This window comes from Vombatus ursinus, unplaced genomic scaffold (assembly GCF_900497805.2).
Source record: "Vombatus ursinus unplaced genomic scaffold, bare-nosed wombat genome assembly UNPS02015089.1, whole genome shotgun sequence".
In the NCBI taxonomy this organism is placed as follows: Eukaryota; Metazoa; Chordata; class Mammalia; order Diprotodontia; family Vombatidae; genus Vombatus; species Vombatus ursinus.
The window spans coordinates 5,047,733-5,069,007 of NW_020954867.1; the positions used below are offsets into that span (position 1 = coordinate 5,047,733).

Consider the following 21,275-nt stretch of genomic DNA (forward strand, 5'->3'; position numbering starts at 1 on the left):
CAAAGCAAATGATAAGCACAATGAAATCCTGTATTTTCTTCACCCAGGTTTCTGAAAGTTTTTTTTGTTTCGTTTTTTGGTTCGGCATTCTGTTGAAGCCTACAGATCCATTCTCAGAATGTTTTTAAGTTCACAAAATAAAACAGAGAGGATTGTAAAAGAAATTAGTTATCAAAATATTTTAAGACTAAAGTTCATAGACCTCAGGTTTAAAACCCTGTGCTATACCTTTTAATTAACTGAGTGACTCTTAAGAGCTGAACTACTTTAGTATATCATTTGAAAAAGTCTACCTATGGCCTTTTCAAACTTTCATAAATAATGCATTTAATGCCTATGAAGATTAGTATAATAAAGGTTATGGAAAGATTCAATATATCAACCATCATTTATTAAATTCCTACTGTGTGCAAGACATTAGAAGATGGGAATACAAAGGGCTACAATAGGGAGCCCCTGAAGCTTTTTGAAAAGGGACATAACATGATAAGATTTATTCTTCAGAAAAACCACTTTGACAGCTATGTGAAATATAGATCAAAGTAGGTAGCGATTTAAAGCTAAGAGAAAACAATCAGGAGGTTATTGCAAATGGCCCAAGTAAGAGATCAAGAAGGAGAGTAGTAGCCATGTGAATGGAATGAAGGGATAGATACTACAGCATTTGTGGAGGTAAGATCAACAAGATATAGCAACTAATTGGATATGGAAAATCACTTTCTGAACCACTGGACAGCATGTTATCTTGGAATAGGTCTTACAGTTCCTTAAATCTTTTTGAAGAATTAAACTAAGATTTAGGAGAAACACTCAAACTACCTATCAACTTAAATTTCTACCTTCTGGCTGCTCTCTAAGTTTATTAAGTGATCCTCACTATTCTTTCTGATTTATTAGATAATATGTAGCTGATTCAGAAATAAATACTTGAGGGAACCAGCAAAGACAAAGACTACTAAGAAAGATTAAAGGGTCCTCCAACCATCATTTGAATAGCTTCCTTTTTTTCAAAAATTAAGATGACAAGAATTACAGAGGTATGACAGAACTCAAGGAGATGATTATTTGTGCTTTTAATTAAACTGAAAAATTGAAGCCAGCTCTCAGGTCTCAAGTGTTTGAATACGTCTTAAAATGAAAAGAAAATCAGAGAGAAATTTAGTTAAGTTATGGGAGGAAAAGTATGCCTCTTTTATTTCTTCCTGAAATCCAAAATACAAATTCTTCTAAATAAAAAGTAGTAGGCATTCTCCCCAGTAACTCAGGCTCAAAATGATGACTATTTTTAAACTAGAACTTTTTCATCTCTCTACTTAAATTGAGCCTTGCCATCATGTCTTACTAATTTTTTTTAATTAAATGACTCTTACATTTGTGTTTTCTTTGCCCAACATACTGTCATTGCTTCAGGAGTAGTGTCATAGTTTTTAACTAGCCTCTCTAGGTCCAATCCCTACTGCAAATGAGGAAAGAAGGCCACTTTATAAAGATCACTTTCTAACACAGAGACTATTAGGGTCTGGAGACCTATTTATGTAGGAGAACAGTCATGAGAAACAGGACAAGGCCAAGATGGAAAAATACAGTCAAATAACCAAGGAATTCTCCAACATTCCCTGTCAAACAAATTTAAAATAACTCCTCAAATTAAATTTTGGAGCAGCAAAGCCAACAAAAAGTTCAAGTGAGACATTTTTTAGCCAAAGACAGGAGGTGAGAAAAAGAGATCTCTGATACCAAGATGAGAATCAGTCCAATAGCACCAGGAATGGGGCCTTGGAGGCAGCCAGGACAGTGGCAGAAGCAGCAGCAGCAGGTTCAGGAGCTCTCAGCCCAGAGGCAGTCAGTCAATAAACATTTATTAAGAGCCTGCTATGTGCAAGGTGATGCACAGCTTGTGTCATTGAGGATACAAAGATTGAGATACAAAGAAAGGCAAAAGGCAGTCCCTGCTCTCAAAGAGTTCAAAGTCTAATGGGAGAGACAATAAGCAAGCAACTATGGACAAAGAAGACATGTACAGGATATATTAGAGATAATCAACAGCAGGAAGGCACTAGAATTGAGGGGGATGGGGAAAGACTTCCTGTAGAAAGTGGGATTTTAGCGAGGACTTGAAGGAAATCAGGAAAGCCAAGAATGGAGAGTAATCTGGGAATGAAGGACAGCAAGTAAAAATGTCAAGAGCTGAGAAATGGAGTGTCTTGTTCTTGGATTAGCAAGAAGGCTTTTCTTTTATCCAGTTTCACTGAATCAAAGAGTACACAACTGGGAGTAAGATGTAAGAATATTGGAAGGGAAGAGAAGGGGCAGGATATGAAGGACTTTGAATGCCAAGTAGCAGATTTTATATTTGAGGTGAAAGAAAGCGAACGGAGTTTATTGAGTGGGGGGTAGAGGGTGGCATTGTCAGACCTGTACTTTCAGATCACTTTGACAACTTAATGAATGATGAATTGAAGTGGGGAAAGACTTGTAGCGGGGAGACCAACCAATAGTGTACCACAATAGTCCAAGCCTTAGGTGATAATAGCCCATACCAGGATGGCTGCATGTCACAGGATAGAAAGGTGTTTATGCAAGGGATGTTTCAAATGTAAAATCGACAGATGTTGGCAACAGACTGGACAAACAGTAAGAGACAGTGAGGAGTAGAACATGACAAGTAGGTTGTGGAGAAATTTGTGACAAGTGGGGAACTTCAATTATCTATACATCTATTAGAGCGCTTTCTTAAAAAGCAGAGCAACTTTTAACTTCTTTATTTGTCTTGGTGATAATTTCATTCTTCAAAAGGTAGAGGAGCCAACAAAGGCAAAATTATCTTCTGAATCAGATTCCTATGAACAGAGATAAACTAGTTGAATAGTAAAAGGAAAGGGGGGGAGTGAAATGGAGTCATACATAATAACTTCATCCTAAAGTCTATGACAGAGGAGAGCAAAACTGGAAATTGTCTGAGATGTCCCCTACATTTCAAAGCAAGATTTCAGTGGGTCCAGGGGAACAAGTCCCATGTGATAAAATGTTTCCAAGAAAGTCATCCTAAAAGGAATGGGAAATGCTCAAGAAAGAAATTCCAAAAACGAAAAGGGAAATGATTGCAATGAAGACAAGATTTATCTGAAATTAATGATGTGGATGCACAGGAATACCCCAACTTAAGATCATTAAAAAAAAAAACATAAAGAAGGTGGAAAAATGTCAAGGTAACAGCAGATGGATGTAAGAGTGTGACATTATCTTGTAAAAATAATGTCTGTGATGCCAAATGAGCTCAGGTTGGCTAAAGACCACAAAAAAACCTTCTTTAGTTGAACAGGGTGAAGAAAAAGAAGGATTAAAAAAGGGAGAGGACCTTGGCTCAGAGTGGAAGAGATAATAACTGACAACAAAGAAAGTAGAGCTGCTCAATTCATATTTTCTTTGTCACCTCTACAAAAAGGATGACTTTGACATTGCAAAAGACAGAACAAAAATGACTAACAGAGTTAATGCCATAAGTAAGAAGACAGTAAGACAGCAATTAAAACGCCTTAATACACTCAAGTCACCTAGCCCCGAAGAATTGTATTCTCTGGTCTTGAAATAACTGGCAGAAGGGATTACTAAGCCACTGACAGATGTATATGAAAGATCCAGAAAGTGGGAGAGGTACTACAAAATGTCTTTTTTTAATCTTTATCTATCTGTAGTCTATGGCATTACAATCTCCATTGTATACTCTCTTGCTCCCTTAAACAGCAAAGCAGCACTGTATTCCAATTTTTCTAATACTGAAATAGCAAGGGATTTTGGCAAAAAAGTGAAAGAAAGGTATTTATTACTAAATTGGATCAAATTTTTCCAAATCTTTAGGGATTTGAGATTTCTTTCCTATTAACAATCACGTGCTTTGCTCCTAGGGAATAAATATCATCCCTTCCCATATACTCACAAAAATTTTCCTTGATCATCAGTACATGTTGTTGTTTGTCCTTCATTCTCAAAGAGGACTGACATAAGGGAGGTGATGCCATGACATGCATGGATTTAAGTGAGGGAGGACTGTGAAAAGTCTCATTCTCTCCTTTTCTTTTCTTTTCTTTTCTCAGTCCACATAGGGTATTAAACCTTATCAGCAGGTGCTCTGCCCAAAGGAATGTAAATTTTGATCTCTGAAACTATTTTTTTTTTCCTTAAGGACCAGGCCACCTGAAACCCAAATCACTGTGGTCCCAGGCCAATCCCCACTTGGTCATTGTTTAGGCCCAGATTAGCTCAGAGTGAATGTAAATAGCAATGGTTTCTGTTTTGGCCAGAAACCCTGAGGGTCTTCCCCTCCCAGATTGATTTTTTTTCTTTTTTTTGACAATGTAAAGAGGTCATCCTCTGCCCCATTTCTTACCTAGCATTACTCACAGAATTGGCTTCAGTCAAACTGAGACCCCACTAAAGACCTTAGCTTAAAAAGGCCCAGGTCTCCAAAAACAAAAAAAAAAAGGCCAAGGTGTCTCCCACTACTATTTGTAGAAATATAGAAATCTCCTTATTAAGATCTCTACATTATTTCATAATAAATTATATCATTTACTACATTTACAAATTATACCATATACTACATTTTTCATAATAAACTATACCATTCATATACTTATGAGTTAGTATGTATAAGTTAGTTTAGCATTACTGTCCTGTTTTCTTTATACACATGAGTATAGTATAACACAAATAAAAGAATGATTGATCAACCTCCAGTCCTCCAATATTCTAAGTGAAATAAGTCATTGACATTCTAAACTTGATTGGTTTTTAAGTGTAAAATCTATTCATGGCTTCTGTTTTGCTATAAATGTTCATTTCAGAAATTATTTCTAAACCAGTTTACTACTGTTATATCTAGCAAGTGACTCACCTGTTGTTAAATATGTGAATGCTGACAATTATTGGATCATATTTTCATAAGTCAGGAACTAAATTAGTCCAGTAATATTCATTGAGAATGCCCTTTAATCCCAATTAAATTAAGTTTATAAACGACAGCAATAATTAATATTAATTGTGGTTGATAAAATTGAACACAAAAAGCCTGTTATAGAATTTACTCCATTCTCTTACAGTTTGCAAAATTAAGAGATGCTTCCAATATGGTTAAAAATGGACAGGTCCTTAACATGCTTTTGATGATTCTCTGAGCCATCTAGCCACCAAAATACCGGGGAGTCTAGTTGCAAAGACACATACACAAATTATATGAACACAAACACAATCTATTCTTTATAGAAATACAGATAAACGATTGGAGAGTTATTAATTGTTGATTGGTCACCTGTACTAATATGATAAAAGTGACAACACAACCAAAATTAATCTGCAAATTTAGTGTCATATCAATGCATTAATGTGTAACAACAAAATCTGAGGAAAAAATCCATCTCAAGGGAAATCATAGGAATAAAAAATAGGAAGCAAAGTTGCCAGATCTCAAACTACAGTAAAAAGCAGCAATCATCAAAACTACTTGGTAATGATGATTTAAGGAAAACAAAAGGTAATCAGTGGAACAGATTCTTGTTGTTCAGTTGTTTAAGTCATGTCTGACTCTGCATGACTACATTTGTGATTTTCTTGGCAAAGATATTGAAGTGGTTTGCCATTTCCTTCTCCAACTCATTTTACAGATGAGGAAATTGCCACAAACAAGATGAAGTGCCTTGCCCAGGATCACACAGGTAGTAAGTATCAAATTTGAACTCAGGTCTTCCTGATTATAGGCCTGGAACTCTATTCCTGGCACCACCCAGCTGACCACAGGGCAAACAATAAATTTACTACAATGACAAACTTTATAACCATTAAGAACTCCAACTACTAGGGTAAGGCCTACTAGTCAACCAAAACTGCTCGGAAAATTCAAAGAAGCCTGGTAGAATTAGCTTTAGATCATTCTTCATACTATATACCACAAAAAGCACCAAATGGATACATGAAATAAAAAGTCATGTCATAAACAAATTACAACTGAAAAAGAAGATACTTTTCACAGCAATGGACAAGATAAAAGTTCATGACTAAGCAGATAAAATAAAATAAAAGAGATAAAATGGACAATTTTGATTACATATAAATTTTTAAAGCTCTGACAAATAAAATCAATGCACTTCAAATTAGAAGGGAAATTGTGACCTGGAAAAAAAAAAGCTTAATAGAAAGTTTCTTGAAAAAAGCCTGACATTCAAGTTCAAATATGTAAGAGACAGGGATATTCCTTAATATGTGAATGATCAAAGAATAAAATCAGGCAATTCTAAAAGAAATTTAAGCTACCAACAATCATATAAAAAATGTTCCCAATTGCTACAAAGAAATCAAGGAAGATCAAGAGTGAAAAAAGGCCATTAGATTTGGCAATTAAGAGATAACTGTAACTTTAGAGAAGGCAGGTGAATGAAGAAGTAAGAAGTCACATTTTAGACCATTTAAAGAGGAAAAGCACTGACTGTAGATGGTATTCTAAAGAAGTTTTGCCAGAAAAGATAAGGGAAGTTTTAGGGATGATTATTTTAAGGATGAAGGAGGCAAAGGCAGATTTGTAAAGAGTAGGAAAGGAGCCAGCAAAGAAAAAGAGAGAGAGGGAAAGAGATATTGAAAAGATAGAACATAGATGACCGTCCAGGCAATTTGATGAAGAAGCCAGAAGGGGATGGAATCAAAGGTACATGAGAGAACTCACTGCTGACAGAGCTGTAAACGCCATCCAGATAGCCATTTGGAACTACATTACAGAAAAAGTACTATTTTATATATACTTTGACTCAGACCAGTAATAGGCATATATCTCAAAGAGATCAAAGAAAGAGGGAAAGGATACATATGTATAAGATTATTAATATCAATTTTTACTGCAGTAAAGAAATTGAAAATAAAGAAGTGCCTATAATGTGGAAAAATGAACAAAATATGAATAAGAATATAATAGAACTTTATTTTATATAAAAAATGATAAAAAGGAGTCTAAGTAACGAGAAGATTGGTATAAAGTGATACATATAATATGAACAGAACCAAGAGAACAATTTATGCAATGACTACAACACTGAAAAGAAAGGAAAATAACTTTGAAAACCTCAGAACTCTAATCAATATAATGAACAGCTATGACTGAATAAGATGGATGAGCAATCATTCTCACTTTCTGACAGTCGATAGATTACAGGTGTAAAATAAGACATATTTTCAAATATAGACAACGTACAGATTTTATTTACTTAACTTTTCTTATTTTTAATAAGAGAATGATTTGGGGATAAGAGTGGGGTGAGGAGGAGCTGGTGATAGCTATTCTTTAAAAAAAAAAAAAAAAAAAAAAGGAAAGACTTCTGAGCCCAACAGCGGACTTGCCCCCAGGCATGTCAAAGATTGTGTTCTAAAGAGAGTCCTGAGGACATGCAGGTTGTTCTTTACCCGTTCCTCCCTCCTTTATTCCTTTGTGATCACTTTGCTTTGATCCAATGGGACATGAAGAAGGGGCAGTTATTAAGATCTTGAAACATTTAAACTGAGAGATGATTCCATGAACTCTGTTTGCCGTGATGTATGGCCCTGGCCCAGCCTGGGATGCCCCTTCAGTACTAGACGTATTCCCTGCTTGAATTGCCTTTCCCTCCTGACTGCATCTTTCTTTTTTGTGCATACCCTTCATTTTTAACTGGTTTTCTTGTAAATATAGTTTTGTACAATGTTGACTTTAGAAGGGGGTGAATGGGGACTATTGAGGAGAGCTGAAAGTAGAACTGGTTATAAAGTACAAATACCATGAATTGTACCACTCTAGATCAGAAGAAACACAAGCTCATTCTTTTTACTAAAAAAAAAAGGAAAGAAAGAAATGATTGTAAATGAGACATTTATAAAACACAGAACAGAACAGAAGGAAATTCAAAGAAAAATGCATTCCTTCTGAATGCTACATATACTTTTTTAAAAGCTGTCTATAATAGTTTCAGGGTTTCATATATAATCCTTTCTATTCTTTGCATATGAAAATGTTCATGTTTGCTGATTGCTCAAGTTCATAATAACCCCAGAAAAAAAAAAATTCAAAGAATGTGAGGATCCTTCAAAGGAGGATATATTTATTTTTTTCCGTATTTTCAGTATTTGAAAAATGTCTGTCATACAGAAAGCATTTAATAAATGCTTGTTAACAATGCCTCAAATAAAAGCAGTTCAATTCCTATTAATTCTTAAAGATCTGAAACAATGACTAAAAAATAAAAAATTATTTGTAAAGCGTCAAGTTTTATGTATGCAGTAGTAATTATCACTCATTCATTCAACAAGCTGATCACTGAATTCTTTAGACAGCATTAATTCATTAATAATCAAAAATTCAAATTAAAACAACTTTTATTTAGAACTTCACACCCATCAAATTAGAGAAAATAACTAAAAGTGACAATATTAAATGCTGATGAGATTAAGGCAAAACAAGTAAATTGCTTGGTGTAGTTACAAATTGATCAAATCTTTTTTGGAGAATAAAGTAGAAATGAGTTACCCAAAAAATCCTTTGATACAATCATTTTATCATTAAAAATATCTCCTAAGGGCATCATCAAGAAGAAAGGGAAAAGAACCATCTATTCAGATATTCATATCTGAATAGAAGCAGCATGTATAATTGCTGAGTACTGGAAACAATCTAAATACTATATAATGGGGGAAATAGCAACATAAACTATGGTATATGATGGGATGGATGACTACTGTGATTTCAAGGATATATGAGACCTCCTCAACTGATAAATGAGAGGATCTCAAATTCTCTCAAAAGTAAAAGAATGTCATTGTCACTTTCAGCAACCTCACCAGTGTCCTAGCTCCTGAATATGAGTCATTCTGCAAGGACAAAATCATCCTCATGTAACAGAAACAACAGTCCATTTTTTGGATCCATTCTCCAAGTGTTTTTCAGGTGGAACAACACTTTGGAGTTTATACTTCCAAGATTACTAATCTACCAACATTATAGACAATGGAGCGTGATTTTAGGAGAGAAATAAATTATAATAAAATCTGCCAGGTTAAATACGAGAACTATTTTAAAATTGGAAAGATAAAATAACATAAAGCAAAATTATTAAGATAAAAATTATAACTTGACTAAAAGACCAAATATGTCTAGTAAAGGGCTATGTTTTGTCTAATTGATAATGGGATGAATTTTCCCTGAAATGTAAATTATGAAGACACAAACTTATTCTCTTAACCATTACAAGTATTACCAGACTGAGCAAGTAAAATATTTCTCAATTTTGAGCATCAAAGCTAAAGTTATATTGACTTGAGTTGTTGTTGTTAAAAGGTTCAGTTATTTTATGACAAAACCACAGCTGGGTTAAAGGCATGCTAATAAGTTTCCCTTTTGAGCTTCATTAATTAAAGAAGTAATCAGAGTTTAAAAAAAAAAGTAGGGGAAAGAGTAGCTACATGGAACCAAAAATGTAAATGCCTTTTATAAACTAATGTTGCTTACCAAAAAAGAAAAGGAAGAACTAATCAATTCTTGATCGTGGAATTTGAAATTTTAAGAGTACTTTACATGTAAATATATATTTACTAGTATATTTTAACTGTTATATATTTTTTCTCTGATTACCTGAAGAATGTAATCATTTAACTCAAGAAAAACTTTGATTCTCTATAATCAAAAGATAAAATCAAGTTTCACCAAATCCATATTTTTCTCTGATTAAACTAAGCAATTTCTTCTTATTTTCAAGGACCAAAAGACTTATTTTATATTATATTCTATATTACCTAATGGTTACAATTGGCTGTTTAAAAACTTAGAACTGGTATTTGTTCAGAGAAATAACTACTTGAGGTTTCTGTCCTAACACTGCAGAATGGAAAGTTACAGTAGCATCCTCAGGAAAGTGAAAATGGACAAAACAATTAAAACTGCAAGCTGAGTTTCACTTTATTATCTACACACTTAGTCACAATAGGTCAAAGAGAATGCTAAGTTATACATTTCTTTTCTAATTATCTTTCAATATAATTTGCATAGTAATATGAGGGGGTTCTAGATAGATCAAATGTACAAAAGTTATTTGGTTGCCTCTATGACATAGGTGGCATTAATTAGCTATACTCATAATGAAAACTATAATAGGTTAAACTTGGGATTGCAGTGTTTTGAACAATACATCTAAAAGATACAGTAAAAAGCATTTTTTGTTGTTTTCAGTTGTGTCTGGCTCTTTATGACCCCTTTTTGGGATTTTCTTGGAAAGACACTGGAGGGTTTGTCATTTCCTACTCTGATTCATTTTACAGATGAGGAAACTGAGGCAAAAAGAGTGAAGTGACTTGCCAAAGGGCACACAGCTAGTAAGTGTCTGAAGCGAAATATCTACTCAAGTACTCCTGAGTCCAGTCTCAGAACTCCATCCACCGTACCAATTGGCTGCCTAATTTATACTAGTACAGTTAACACTTTCACATTGCGAGTTTAGGTGCACAGTGCCCCCACGACCTGGAAAATTCGTGTAAAATTTTTTGGCCCCCCCCTTCACACCAGAGAATAAGTCTGAATTATTATGGTATTAAAAAATAAAGTATGCTGATATTATGCATTACTATACATATATTTTGTGTATTTGTGAATTTTGAAACTTTTTCTATGTTGTTTGTTGGCCTCCCAAAAACTCCGAAAAAATACCCATTTAATTTCTTATGACAACCCATGATATATTGAAACCACAATGGGGAAAGTCATAATGTGAAAGGGATAACTGTATTATATTCAAGTTTCAGCTTTAAAAGTTATGTATGGTATATGTCCACTAAATTAGTAGGACTTAGCCCCATTTGCAGAGGAAATCAGTGTTCTTGATTTTAATGTGCAAGTCTGTGTATGCTTTTTAGGCTCACTTTAAGACAAAACAGGACTTTAAAAAAAAAACTTGAAAAATTTCATTAAATGGATTTCCAAATATTCATTGCTCATATCTTATCTATACTTTGTATCTTGTCCCCTACCTAGCTCGGTCATCATTAAATAAATGTAGGGTTAAAGTGAATTGAATGTGGTCCTAGGATACATGACCTCATTCTATTTTATAAATTTGCATTCATTATTTAATAATAACTCTACTATAATTAGAAAAGGCTCTTAAAGAGTTCAAAGAGAGCTAGCAGGTTATCTAACTCAACCTCCCACAGAATTTTGGAATTACTGGTACACCACTAGGTCTATACTCAAAAGAGATTTTAAAAAAATAAGGGAAAAGGAAAAGGACCCATAAGTAGAAAAAAATCTTTATAAGCAGCTCTTTTCAGAGTCACCAAAAATAGAGATGCCCACCTGTTGGTGAACTGCTAAACAAACTGTGGCATATAAATAACTGAATATTAATTTGTCTTAAGAAATCACAAAAGCAACAGTTTTAGAGGAAACTTGAGAAGACTTCTATGAACTGATGTAAAATGAAGAGAAACAGGAAACGATTTACACCATAACAATGATACTATAAAGAAAAATAGCTTTCAAAAACTCTAGATCAATGCATTGAATATACAGTGGACTGAAGATGAAATGCTCCTGCTGCAGAGGCTGATGGCTTAAAATATAGAGTAAATCATACATTTTTACACATGGTCAATATGGCAATTTGCTTCCCTATACTATGAATATTTGTTTTGACAATTTTAATTTTCTGTTGTTGCTGTTCAACTGGAGAGGCTGGCTAAGTGAAATAATAATTATTTATTAAAATGAAGTTAAATTGATAAATTTTTAACACAATTTTTTAAATTACTAATTTAGGGAATTACTAATACAACAGCCCTGACAGTCATGTGTCTTCTTTTGGACATTTGTTTGATTGAAAATTCATTATCTCAGGAGCCACCATAAGTGGCTCCTTCCCTGGCCAGGAGGTCCCAGAACCCATCAAGGAGAGCCAAGAGGTAAAAAGACCAGCAACCACTCCGATCTACTCTCTTTCCCTTTTATCTTTGCTTTCCTTGTCCCATACTCCCAGAATCCATTGGGGAGGGTCAGTTGGCAGACTGCCACTGGGGCACCCTTCCCTTTTGCCTAAACTGAATACTACTCACCTATTTGGTTGAGGAAACAATCGATTCCTTCAGATAAGATGGAGAACCATTAAGTCTGCCACTACACTCTCCAAAGCCCCCAGCATTGACATCTGACCTACTTACAGAGACTAAGACTCCTGAACCTAGTCATCCACACCACTGAATTACCCTGACAACAGCTCTTTCGGACTTGCCATTCACATTGCAGCTTAACTTTGTTTTCTTTCCCCCACCCCAATTAGAGTGTGAGCTCCTTGAGAAGAGGAACTGTTGCTTTTTTTTCTATTTGTACCCCCACTATTTTAGACAGTGTTTTGCACTGTTCTTAAGTAAGTACTTTAGCAAGCATTTAATAAATGCTTTTTCATTCCTTCAGTCAGTCATTTTTCATGCATTCTAAATTACGTCTTATACTGACACAAAAATCTGCCTTCCCATAACTTAAGTTCTTTTTGGAGCTACATAAAATAACTCTTTAAAGAATGGATATTACCTGATAGTTACCTATGACATTTTAGAGTTGTACATAATCATGACAATAAATAGGCTACTGTTATGATACTGTCATTGATGATTATAAAAGAGAAGCATTTGTGCTCTCATGGTAAATACCCTGTCACAATATTTTGGTTTTTTAAAACCTGGTCTGCACCAACTGAATGGTATTCAGATAACAAAGACAAATAATACAAACCACAAAAAACCACAAAAGTCACATTCTTCTATCATTTATATTTATCTTTACAGCCTTGAGTTCATCCTGAAATGTATTAGGTGAAGGTGCTCCTTTTAAATACGGCATTGAATAAATTCTCCATATTCTTTACCAACAGTATCAAAAGAAAGTCATGTCAAGAAGAAGATAAGTTAAAAAGGGAAAACTTACATTTAAAAAGTTAAATTTCTAAAAGATTTTTTAAAAACCAAAGATTTTTAACTTGCCTTTTCTTTGACAGCAAAATGTATTTTCAAGTTTACAGAGCAAGTCTGTGTTCTCATATTTGTTCTCATTTGCTTTTAACCAGAAACAGTTTTCAGTCATTTCATGAGGTCTGATCTGAAATCAAAGGCAAAGATATTTATAAACACTAATATATGACAAAATGGCTATTGTTATTGCACTGTATGCTAAAAGAGGGAGACCAGTAGCCTGAAAGATTATTTACTAATCAGTGAAATCTTCAACACTTTCCTTTCTTCATTCTATTTATTTGTCCTTTCTCCCCAACACCTATCTTTTGCCCAAGTTCATCTTATTCTGTTACACATATCTCATATTGTAATATTTCTTAGTAGGGCTGTCAAATCCTACTACAATACTAATTGATGATAAATTTAGGTCTGGCTCATCTTCAACAGCAAAAGCCTTTGACAGAATGATAGGCAATGGGACTCCCATTTTGAGGAATAGAGCTCTACTCTTTCTCTCAGCCTTCCTTTTGTTCTCCTGCCCCAAATTCAAAGCATTGACAAGTACTCATCTGGGATATGCCCAATGTACTAAAAAGTACCAACAAAATTCATGTCATTTCCGCTGCTGGCAAAAATGGTGAAAAACACAGGGAGAGAAGCAATGACCTCAGAAGGGTTATTAATTCCTAACATAAAGAGAAAATGTACATTGTTTTTATTTTTTACACATATTAATAAGTTCTGTTTAGGTATCAATAGTTAGGATATATATTGAGTTGTTTCTGATACAAACTTCTTTTCAAATTAGATTTCAAATTAGATTCAACTAATTATCCTTTTAAAACATCACTATAATATAGTGTTGCATAAAGTAAACTTGAAGAACGCTAGACTGATGGGATTTTTTACTTCTAGGTCCAATCTACTATTAACTACTTATATGTCCTTGGGCAAATGACCAACTCTGGGCTTTAGTTTCGTCATCTGTAAAATAATAAGGCTGAACTACATGATCTCAAAGGTCATTTTGCTATTGTGTTCAGTTGTTTTTCAGTCGTGCCCAACTTGGGGTTTTCTTGACAAAGATACTAGAGGGGTTTGCCATTTCCTTCTCCAGCTCATTTTTCACAGATGAGGAAACTGAGGCAAACCAGGTGAAGTGACTTGCCACACTACTAATGGTAGTCACACCACTAATAAATGTCTACAGTCAGATTTGAACTCAGGAAAAAGAGTCTTCCTGATTCCAGGCCCAGCACTCTATCCACTGAACCACTTTGCTGCCCCAAAGGTCACTTCCATCTCTAGAAATCTGATTCTAAGAGTTAAGTACTGACTTGAATAAAAAGAGCTGGTTATGGCAAATGTCTATTGTCAAAGAAATATTCTAATGTGCTTAAAGCTGATAAAATGCTTTAGTTATGTGAGTAGATCTAGTCTGAATATCAATGTATCAATAACAAAGTACAAAAAACTAATGCTGTAATGAAGACCTCCCTCATCCCATGATGGTATTGCCACATGTATCAGTGACATACCTTTTGTTAGGAACACCAACATGGAAAACTTCCACAATCATCTCTGCTTTAGTAAAAACAGAACTAGAAGCTTCACAGAAGGATTTAAAGCAACCATTTGAAAATCAAAGTATTCCACCTAATCTTAATACCATTACAATATTCAAATAAATGCCATCATAAGCTGATTATCAATATAAAATTATATTAGAATTATTGGTTTTCAGAACCAGAAGAGACTCTGAGTTCATTGTAGTTTATTCCCAGTTTTTCAGAATTATCACATGACCATCTTTCAAATATTTAAAGAAAGATATCATGTGGCCTTCTATATCTTCTTTTTTCCTGGTTATATATATCCCCAGCTCTTTCAACTATTTCTCATACAGTATGACCATCATATTCTCATCATCCTAGCAATCTTCCTTCGCATAAATTTCATTTCCTAATGTCTTCCATAAGATATCAAACAATCAATCAATAAGTATTTATTAAGAGCTTACTAAGTGCCAACACTGGCACCCAGAAATAAATATAATACTTCACAGGAGAACTGACAAGGCCAGAGAATAGCAAGATTATCATCTACCTTATTTGGAGTGCTATCTTTCTACCGAGGAAGACAAATATCTCATAGTTGCTTCTTTTTTGGGGGAGAGAGGGGAGAGAAAGAATGGTAGGACTTACTGTCACACTGACTCACTGCACTTTCAATTAACTAAAAAGCCCAGAACTTTTTTCCATGACTTATTGAGTATCTTCATCTCCCCAGAGAATATTGAAATCGTGTAATGGACAGAGGGATACAGTTTGATATCTAAATCCGTGATCAACTAGTAAACTGAGATTGTAAAATAGATGTCTTAAGTATGTTTAAAAAATTACTTCCTACTTGTGGCTGTTTTACCTTTAACCAGTTCAGTCTTTTCATGGTGGCTTCAGGTTTGAATTCCTTTTTTGGTTTCAATCCAAATGGCAGTGTTAATGGAGGAGGAGATCGGTGTACTCCAAGAAATCCTGGAGGGAGTGGTGGAGGAAGAGGAGCACCAAAAGCCATCGGCATTCCTGGAAGTGGGGGAGGAGGTGGCGGTGGCGGTGGTGGTGGTGGCGGTGGTGGAGGCACACCTCCACTCTGTGGCAGGGATGGTGGTGGAGGTAATTGGGGACCAGTTACATCTCCTGTTGACTGCGATAAAAAGGTTTTTGAACCAGGTGGTAAAGCACCAAACTATGGAAAGATAAATTCAATTATATAAGCTTGTATTATTTGCCCAAAAATGAAAATTCACAACAGTCACAATGATTAAAGAAATTTCAAAAACCATTACTTTTACTAAAATTCACAATAATTATCTAAGAAAGGTTTACATTAAAAATGAATATGCCATTGCTAATGGAAAAAAAGCATTTACTCCAGTAGGATTATGTATATTTTTTTCTTCCACTAGAGCTGAGATTACTTACTTTAGTGTGTCAAACTTGGTGAAGTCTGTGGTCCCTTTCGCAAGAGTTTTTTTTTTTTTAATGCATAAAATAAATACATATCTTTAAAACCCTGTTAATATTGACTATTGTTTAAAAAGCACGTGTATAACAATCTCTGCAACATTTCTAAGCTATGAAATAATTATTTTCTTATATCAAAAGGTAATATGTAACATTAAAACAGAAATTCAATTTGCCTAGTCAGGAAAATGCAGAACCTGTCATTACTTCTTAAATTGATCCATGTACAAATATTATAGCATACAATGAACAATTTTCAATAAATGTATTATATTTACAGAACAAGCAACCCCCAATGTAAAAAAAATCGTTTTCCTAGAGGTCATCTGGAATATGGAACACATTTTTCCATAGAAACTTTATCTGATGCTAGAGCCAAAAAGCCAATATACCCATATAAAATGCCATAAATATACAGAATCAATAGTATTATTTTATCTATACTTAATCACTATTTGTAGCATCATTCAGAGTTTCCAACCTAGAATAATAATTCTTTTAACCTTAGTAACAGGAGTAAAGACTTGCTCTAGTTCTCATATCAGAGTTACAAAGATTATGAGTGGGGCAACTTAGTGGAGGGGTGGATAGAGCACCAAGCCTGGAATCAAGAGGGCCTGAGTTCAAATCCGGCCTCAGACCAGACACTTGATACTTACTTAATAACCATGTTTACCCTGAACAACTCACTTAACCCCAATTGCCTCACCCAAAAAAAAAAAAGGAGCCTTCTGTAGCAGCAGCAACAGAAGATTGCAATGGAGGCAATGGGGTCCATCCAAGTAATTATAGGGGTAAAGATACATTTCCTACAGCTGCATAACAGGTAAATATGTATCCAGGTCAGATATCTGAGAACTTGTTTGTTTTTAATTATTTTTATAGGAATTTTAAAATAGTTTCTTTGTAACACTTTTTTTTAAGCACTTACAAACATTTTTCTGAAAAGAAGGCCAGAGACTTGTTCAGACTCTCAAAGAGTTCTGTGATGCAAAAAAGATTAAGAACCCTTGATCTTGGGCAATCATTCCCCAATTTTTGTGCTCTAAATACAAGAAAACAAGGCAGAGACAGGGGACTGCAGGTAACTGGTAATACTATGTTCCTATATATTGATCATCAATAATAAATCAATTGCTTATAAATCAACGGCTATATTATTACCAATATATTTTGCTTTGCAAATTATGATTTAATATAAAATGCTCACCTTTACTCTTTTAGTTTAATATTTAATTTAATCTAAGAATTATCAAAAACTCTCTAAATGAGTTTCTAAACGTTTAAATTTCCAATCAATATATTCAGTTAACTCTGCCACTATGAAGAACTAAAAAGTATGGTTATAACATTCAATAAATAGATTGAAATATTCGAGAACTATATATAAAGCATGAACACAAATTCTAAGTGCTTCTCTAATTTTAAGGAATAAAGCACAAAAATCAAATATTTTAACTGTCATGTCATATAAGTCTTAATATACAGAAAAATGCATGCATATCATACATACATATATGTTTAGAACACACAAATACCATCTCTTCAATGTTACTAATATTTTAAAATGGGGAATTTTTCAAAAACAGAACCCAAAAGTCAAAATCCTCAGAAGTCTTAACTAAAAGCTTACTCATATCAAATTAAAACACAAATGTCATAACGTGGTGAGGGATTTAAGTGATGATAATGATGATGGCTAACTTTACAAAGTAGTGTTAAGAACTGCAAAGTGCTTTTATAGCTATGTTCTCATTTGTCATCCCTCTAACCCTGTATAACAGCTGAAAGTGAACCATGAACTTCAAAATCTAATGTGTTCTCTTTTGTGCCATGTTTTAAATCTGTTTAATCTTGGAAATTGAAAATTAACAAAAAATGTTCACATTTAACAGAAGATTGCCTTCCACTTCAGAATAGCTAGAGATTTTTTTAAAAAATGGGGGAAGGGGGAACAGAGATATAAGGATCAAAGATGAATATCAAATTTAAAAGATTTACATTACAGCTAATTACTTAGAAAATAAATAACACTAGGAACAAAACCCAAAATAAGCATGTGAGATTTTTATTAACAAAAGCAGATACAAAAAAAATCAGTTGGAAATTAAAATGACAGTGTTTTAAATAAAAACTCCATTGAAACAAAAAGTATTAAATATTATTAAAACATACTTTTGTAAGTGATTGTTCTAAACATACACACACACACAAAGTAGATGAAAAATGCTTCTTATCCAAATGTCACATGTGCTTCTCTCTAGACCCATACACAGATAAAAACACATAAGATAAATATGCTTCTGAGTATGTACACTCATATACATTTCAGGCAAAAGAACAGCAAGTAGGTCAGTGTAACTGGATTGTAGACTGCATGGAGGGAAGTAAAAGATAATATAATAAGCATGGAAAGATAAAAAGGGCCAGGTGATAAAGAGTTTTAAATATCAAATAAAGAAATAATATTTGATCCTACAGATAAGAGGAAGCCACTGGAGTTTATGGAGAGGAAGGTGATAAGGTCAGAGCTTTACTTTAGAAAAAATGAGGAAGAAGAGTGTTGAGGAAAGGAAAGGATATTACAATATTCCAAGAAAGAGGTGATGAAGGCCTGTACTAGGGTGGTAGTCATGTGAGTAGAAAGAAGTGGACATATATCAAAAGTGCTAGAATTTTAGCAAAGACAAGATGTGACAATGTATGGGATAGGTAGAATGAATGACAATGAGGAGTTGAGGATGACAGTGAAATAGCAAACCTAAATGACTAAGAGAATGGTGCTAACCTCTACAGTCATAGAAAAGTTGAGAAGCGGGTAGAGTTTCAGAGGAAAGATGATGACTCCTGATTTGGACATGCTGGGCTTTAGATGTTTACAAACCTAAGTGTCCAAAATGTAACTGGTAGTGTGTAACTGGAACTGAGGAAAAAGGCTAGAGCAAACTATAAAAATCTAGAAATTACCTAAATACCTAAATAACTGAACCCATGACAGCTAATGAGATCACCAATTACTCACACCTACAAAAGTGACTATCTTTATCTCTTACATTCTCTGAGAATCATGGAATACTGCAATCTCTGAAGATTCCAAAAGGCAGGAAAGTCACAATGTGGGCATAAGTATGATACATTCATAATGTTAACAGAGATGTAAAATAAGATTAAATTCATACCCAAAGCCAAGTATGAGCCGAAAAGAAAAGAGGCCACTTATATAATAATGGTGAGAAATAGGAGTGACACACATTAAATAAGAGACACATATTAAGACATCAAGTGAATTGGATGAATGTTTTAAGGAAGATTTTTGACAACAAAGAATTATATGGTATGAAAAAGGTGTAGAGAAGGTGTTAACTGCATTGGGAAATGAAAAAACACTTAGGAAATCAGATCCATCCATTTTGCTAACTCGTGTAGATTTGTTTTTTACCTGGGATTTAAAAGCCTGTAACTCTGCTTGGAGCTCAGTGATCTTCTCTTCTTTTTTCTGTAATTGGGACTGAGTTTCTTGGTGAACTGTAAATTCTTTTTCAAACTGAAAAGAAAAATGGACTTGAAATAAACACTCTTCATATACACAGATAATGAAAATGGCATGCTAACAGCAGGACAGATTCGCTTTTGAATTGTCTTCTAATGGTGGCAATCACCGTGCTCCCTCACCCACCCTTTTTCCAAGTAATCTTAGCAAACAACAGCATTCACACAGCATTCTGGCAGTGACAGAGATAAAGATGCAGGCTGAATTTTTTCCTCAATATAAAGGTGACTGAACTAATACAGATAGTTACAAACTTTATCCTTTTCATGAAAATAAATATGTAAAAAATCTTAAAAACAAATGCTACTATATGAAAAATAATAAGTTATAATAACTTTTTTGCTGAATTTTCAGCATCATCATCTTTAATGTAAACCAGGGGTTCTTAACCTGTTTTGTGTCATGAAACTACTTTGGCACACTGGGGAATCCTTCTCTGAACAATGTTTCTAAATTCATAAAAACATACATAGATTACAAAGGAAACTAATTATCTCAAAATACAGTTATCAAAACTTTTTTTTAAGAAACAAGTATATGGATCTAGGCTATACAATTTAGAGAATCCAGGCACCATTACCTGGGAAAATAAAACCACTTAGTTTCATGACTCTTGCTTTAGGTCTGAACTATCTTGATTGCAACCAAAATGAGTTCATTTCGTACAGACATCAGGTCTAACTTTAGTCTACTTATTTTTAAGATATATTTTAAACACAGAAAAAATATACAGAACACCACTAAACTAAGTGTAAATTATTGTTGCTTTTTGCCTATAGAAATTTTGGTTGCTAAAAGGGGCAGAAAAAGAGTACTTAGATAAGGAAAACTGCTAACATTCAATGTGAGAAGAAATATAGCCCCACAGATAAAATGTTGAAAAAAAATTTACAGACTACTCTGAGGAACAGAGAGAGTTCTGATAAACATATGGAGGGGACTCCCATATATTACTGAGCAATGAGTGAAGGAACAATGACTGCAGGGCATTGTGGTCCATCAGCTTATTTGCATGGGACTATGTTTAGAATTTTATAGGTCATAAATACAAAATTGCAAATAAAATAACTGGTTGGAGACTATGGGAACATTATATAAGGATTGCTGGAGGCATACCTAACAAAAGGTGGAAACATTATGTTTTACATCACAGCTTATGAGGGCTCTAAGCTGAGGAATTAGAAGCCAAAGACAACATTATGAGAAGAGAAGAATGAAAGAGGAAGCTGGAGAGTGGGCTAAGTGCAGGAGGAGTCACAGGAAGGTAGGGATAAAACACAAGAAAGAGCTGGCTCCAGTTTATTGGCTGAGAGTCAGCTAATTGGAAGAGAAACTTAACTATGTTGACTGGCTGGAAAAAAGCTGGGTCACTGGAGTCAGCTCTTCAAGGCTACACAGAAATGTAGAGATTTCTAGCTTGTTGCTGTTTAATGCAATTTGTAGCTTGAAAGGAAAGAAATCTCTCAGGGGTATCTAGCTGCCCTTTACTGCCCTCTGTGGTTAGAGAGGGAGAAAAAGAAGGAGAAAGACAAGCTAAGCATCTTATTTTTTTCTTCCAACTGTACTTATTGGATAAAAGGCTCTGCTTTATTAGAAGCTAAATGAAGAAAACAAAATCCTATTAGATGAACACATGGTTGAGTTTGCCTGCACTGTTCAGGGAGCCACCTTGTAGAGTTCTGTAGTTGTTTAGTTATGTA

The 21,275-nt window shown here is 34.2% G+C and overlaps 1 protein-coding gene across 4 annotated transcripts in view; it reads right to left on the reverse strand.

Annotated features, from left to right (window-relative positions):
* Nucleotides 1-21,275, reverse strand: part of DIAPH3 (diaphanous related formin 3) — a 426,288-nt gene that overhangs the window by 268,936 nt on the left and 136,077 nt on the right. For 3 of the 4 annotated variants that reach the window (XM_027846174.1, XM_027846175.1, XM_027846173.1), the window contains 3 exons: nt 19,465-19,569; nt 15,427-15,747; nt 13,033-13,147 (listed from right to left, as the gene is read on the reverse strand). In XM_027846174.1, coding sequence (XP_027701975.1) covers nt 13,033-13,147; nt 15,427-15,747; nt 19,465-19,569 — 541 coding nt within the window. The remainder of the gene's footprint in view (nt 1-13,032; nt 13,148-15,426; nt 15,748-19,464; nt 19,570-21,275) is intronic. The other variant, XM_027846172.1, reaches the window with a different exon arrangement.